The sequence below is a fragment of the Lactuca virosa genome, chromosome 6 (genome assembly GCF_052849685.1).
Source record: "Lactuca virosa cultivar CGN04683 chromosome 6, Lactuca_virosa_CGN04683_v6, whole genome shotgun sequence".
NCBI classification, from domain to species: Eukaryota; Viridiplantae; Streptophyta; class Magnoliopsida; order Asterales; family Asteraceae; genus Lactuca; species Lactuca virosa.
In genome coordinates, this window is record NC_136431.1 from 192,791,295 (window position 1) to 192,793,722 (window position 2,428).

The 2,428-nt window shown below is 29.7% G+C and overlaps 1 protein-coding gene across 1 annotated transcript; it reads left to right on the forward strand.

Moving 5' to 3' along the window:
• On the forward strand, nt 1-2,122 carry LOC145120372 (bidirectional sugar transporter SWEET4-like). The gene is made up of 5 exons (XM_079056199.1): nt 1-92; nt 410-446; nt 843-1,221; nt 1,513-1,632; nt 1,838-2,122. The coding sequence occupies exons 1-5, from the start codon at nt 50-52 to the stop codon at nt 1,997-1,999; spliced, it is 741 nt and encodes a 246-aa protein (XP_078912325.1). The 5' UTR covers nt 1-49; the 3' UTR covers nt 2,000-2,122.
• The last annotated feature ends 306 nt before the right edge of the window (nt 2,123-2,428 follow it).

Below are 2,428 nucleotides of genomic sequence, written 5' to 3' on the forward strand. Positions count from 1 at the left end.
TATCGACTTCAAAAAAATTCATACAAGAAGCAACTTTTCAGTCTCAGCTATGGTTTCTGAAGAAGCTATCCGTACAACACTTGGTGTCGCAGGTACGTTTTTTTTTTTTTTTTTTTTAATTTATTTAAGTATTGCATTTGCATGATAATTTAAAAATCATGAATTAGGATTATATTTTTTAAATATAATATCAGTAAAGTTTTGTGTATAAGATTTGTACAAAATTTTATAGAAATTTGAATTAGTTTTAAGTCATGTTATTTAAACTAAGAATTTTAATTTTATAAACTAGCCTTTTAAAATTAAAATATAATTGAAGCATATTCTTATAAATATGTTAAAGAACTTGTTTCTCATATAATTTTGTTATTATGTTAATTAAGAGTCTGATTAGTTGTTCTTTTGACAGGAAATATCACTGCAGTCACATTGTTCTTGTCAACAGTGTAAGTTCATTAACAATTAAAAAAAAAATCATTTTTGAATGTTATTTTGGAGTATAATGACTTACATATGTTAATTTTAATCAAATTAACATTACTATATTTTCTTACCAATTGTTATTTTCCTATCTTTAGTTTCCTTAACTTTATACTTCTAAGTTGAGTCTCAAGAAAAACATCACTTGATATAGATTAAATCACAGAAATGGTCATTGTGGTTATCTGGCTTTTGCACTTTCAGTCCAATAATTTTGTTAACTAAGTCATTCATGTGGTTTTATTTTATTATAGAAATAATTGTTACTTGTTACCTATATAAAATGATTAAATTGCTCTTATTTAATTTATTTCACTTACAAATATTAAATTTAACAAAAAATCTAAATATTTAATTTTCAGGCCAACTTTTTTTCGTATATGGAAAAAAGGAAGTGTAGAACAGTATTCACCAATCCCGTATCTGGCATCGTTTTTCAATTGTGGTTTATGGGTGTTGTATGGGATGCCATTTGTGCACCCGCACAGCCTACTTGTGGTCACTACCAATGGAGCTGGGGTTGCAATCGAGTTAATCTACTTAGTCATCTTTCTAATGTTCTCGGACACAAGAAAGAGGCTTAGGGTTGCATTGGTGATGCTAGTTGAGATTTTAGTGTCTGGAGGACTTGTTCTTGTGGTGCTAACCCTGGTGCACACAACGCAGAAGCGATCAGCTATTGTTGGTAGCATAAGCGTTGCGGCTAATATCCTTATGTATGCTTCACCATTATCTGTCATGGTATGTCAAAAATACAGTTTTTCTACAAATCATGTTAATTAATATATTTTCTATATTAAGTTTTCATTATTAATTTATTATTAGTTATCCTACATGGGTCCGACAGTATAATATATGTCTTTAGGAGTTTTTTTTTTCATAATAATTTGTTTGACGGGTAAACCAAAAACTTCATGTATATCAGTACCTAGAATATGAATCATTTGATTCGATTATGCATAATCCACACACTTTTTACATCTTGATATATTTTTATGTATATTAATTGACATTTTCATGAATATAACACAGAAACTGGTGATCACAACCAAAAGCGTGGAGTATATGCCTTTTCTTCTCTCCTTGTTTTGCTTCTCTAACGGACTTTGTTGGTTTCTGTATGCCCTTTTCCCATTTGATCCCTTCATCGCAGTAAGTGACTTTTCCGTTTATATGCATAAATTTCTTTTTCTATTTAGCGTTGTACAAATCTCTAATCAATTAGAATATGAAGATTTTTTTTTAAGTTTTACTTCATGTTTACGGTTTATGAAATATTATCACACAACTATATTTAAAAAATGAAAACTTTATAAAAGTAATTAAAGTATATACCTTAATATTTTATTTTGAACAGGTGCCAAATGGGATTGGAGCACTACTTGGCATTCTCCAACTCATACTATATGCAACATTCTATAAACCCACAAAGCAAATATTGGAAGCAAGAAAAGAGAAAGCAGAAATGGGTTTAGCTGTGATGGAGAAAGGCAACGTTGCCCAACTAAGCCACCCATAAATGCCCCGATGGGCCGAAGCCCGCTATCACCCGGCTTATAAAAACAGTTTGACCTTTTGACATAATTGTTCTATATTATGGAAAATAAAAGGTATATAGTTTAGTAGAATTATTATCATTTGGTTGGAACTTGGAAGAAAAAACGAATATGGTAGCTTAGAAGTCGACTACGGTTATAATCGGTGGCTAATTTGTTAGAGATATTGATTTTGATGCATGTATCTGATTCTTCTCTTTCGGTATTTAATTATAAATGATTAAATATTTTCTTTATTTTTTGTAATATATAGTCCTAGAATATCTCCAACTACAGATATCAGATATTGTATATGAGGAATTGATTCCAATGTGAAAACATAAAAAGATTGAATATCATTATTTTACCCTACAGTTGTCGTCTCCAACATCAAAAATATCATTCCTATCACC

Excerpts from the sequence above, each read along its gene's own strand:
- LOC145120372 (XM_079056199.1), top strand. The coding sequence starts at position 50 with ATGGTTTCTGAAGAAGCTATCCGTACAACACTTGGTGTCGCAG. Across the intron at positions 93-409 it reads TACAACACTTGGTGTCGCAG|GAAATATCACTGCAGTCACA; the intron begins GTACGTTTTTTT and ends TTCTTTTGACAG. Across the intron at positions 1,222-1,512 it reads CTTCACCATTATCTGTCATG|AAACTGGTGATCACAACCAA; the intron begins GTATGTCAAAAA and ends AATATAACACAG.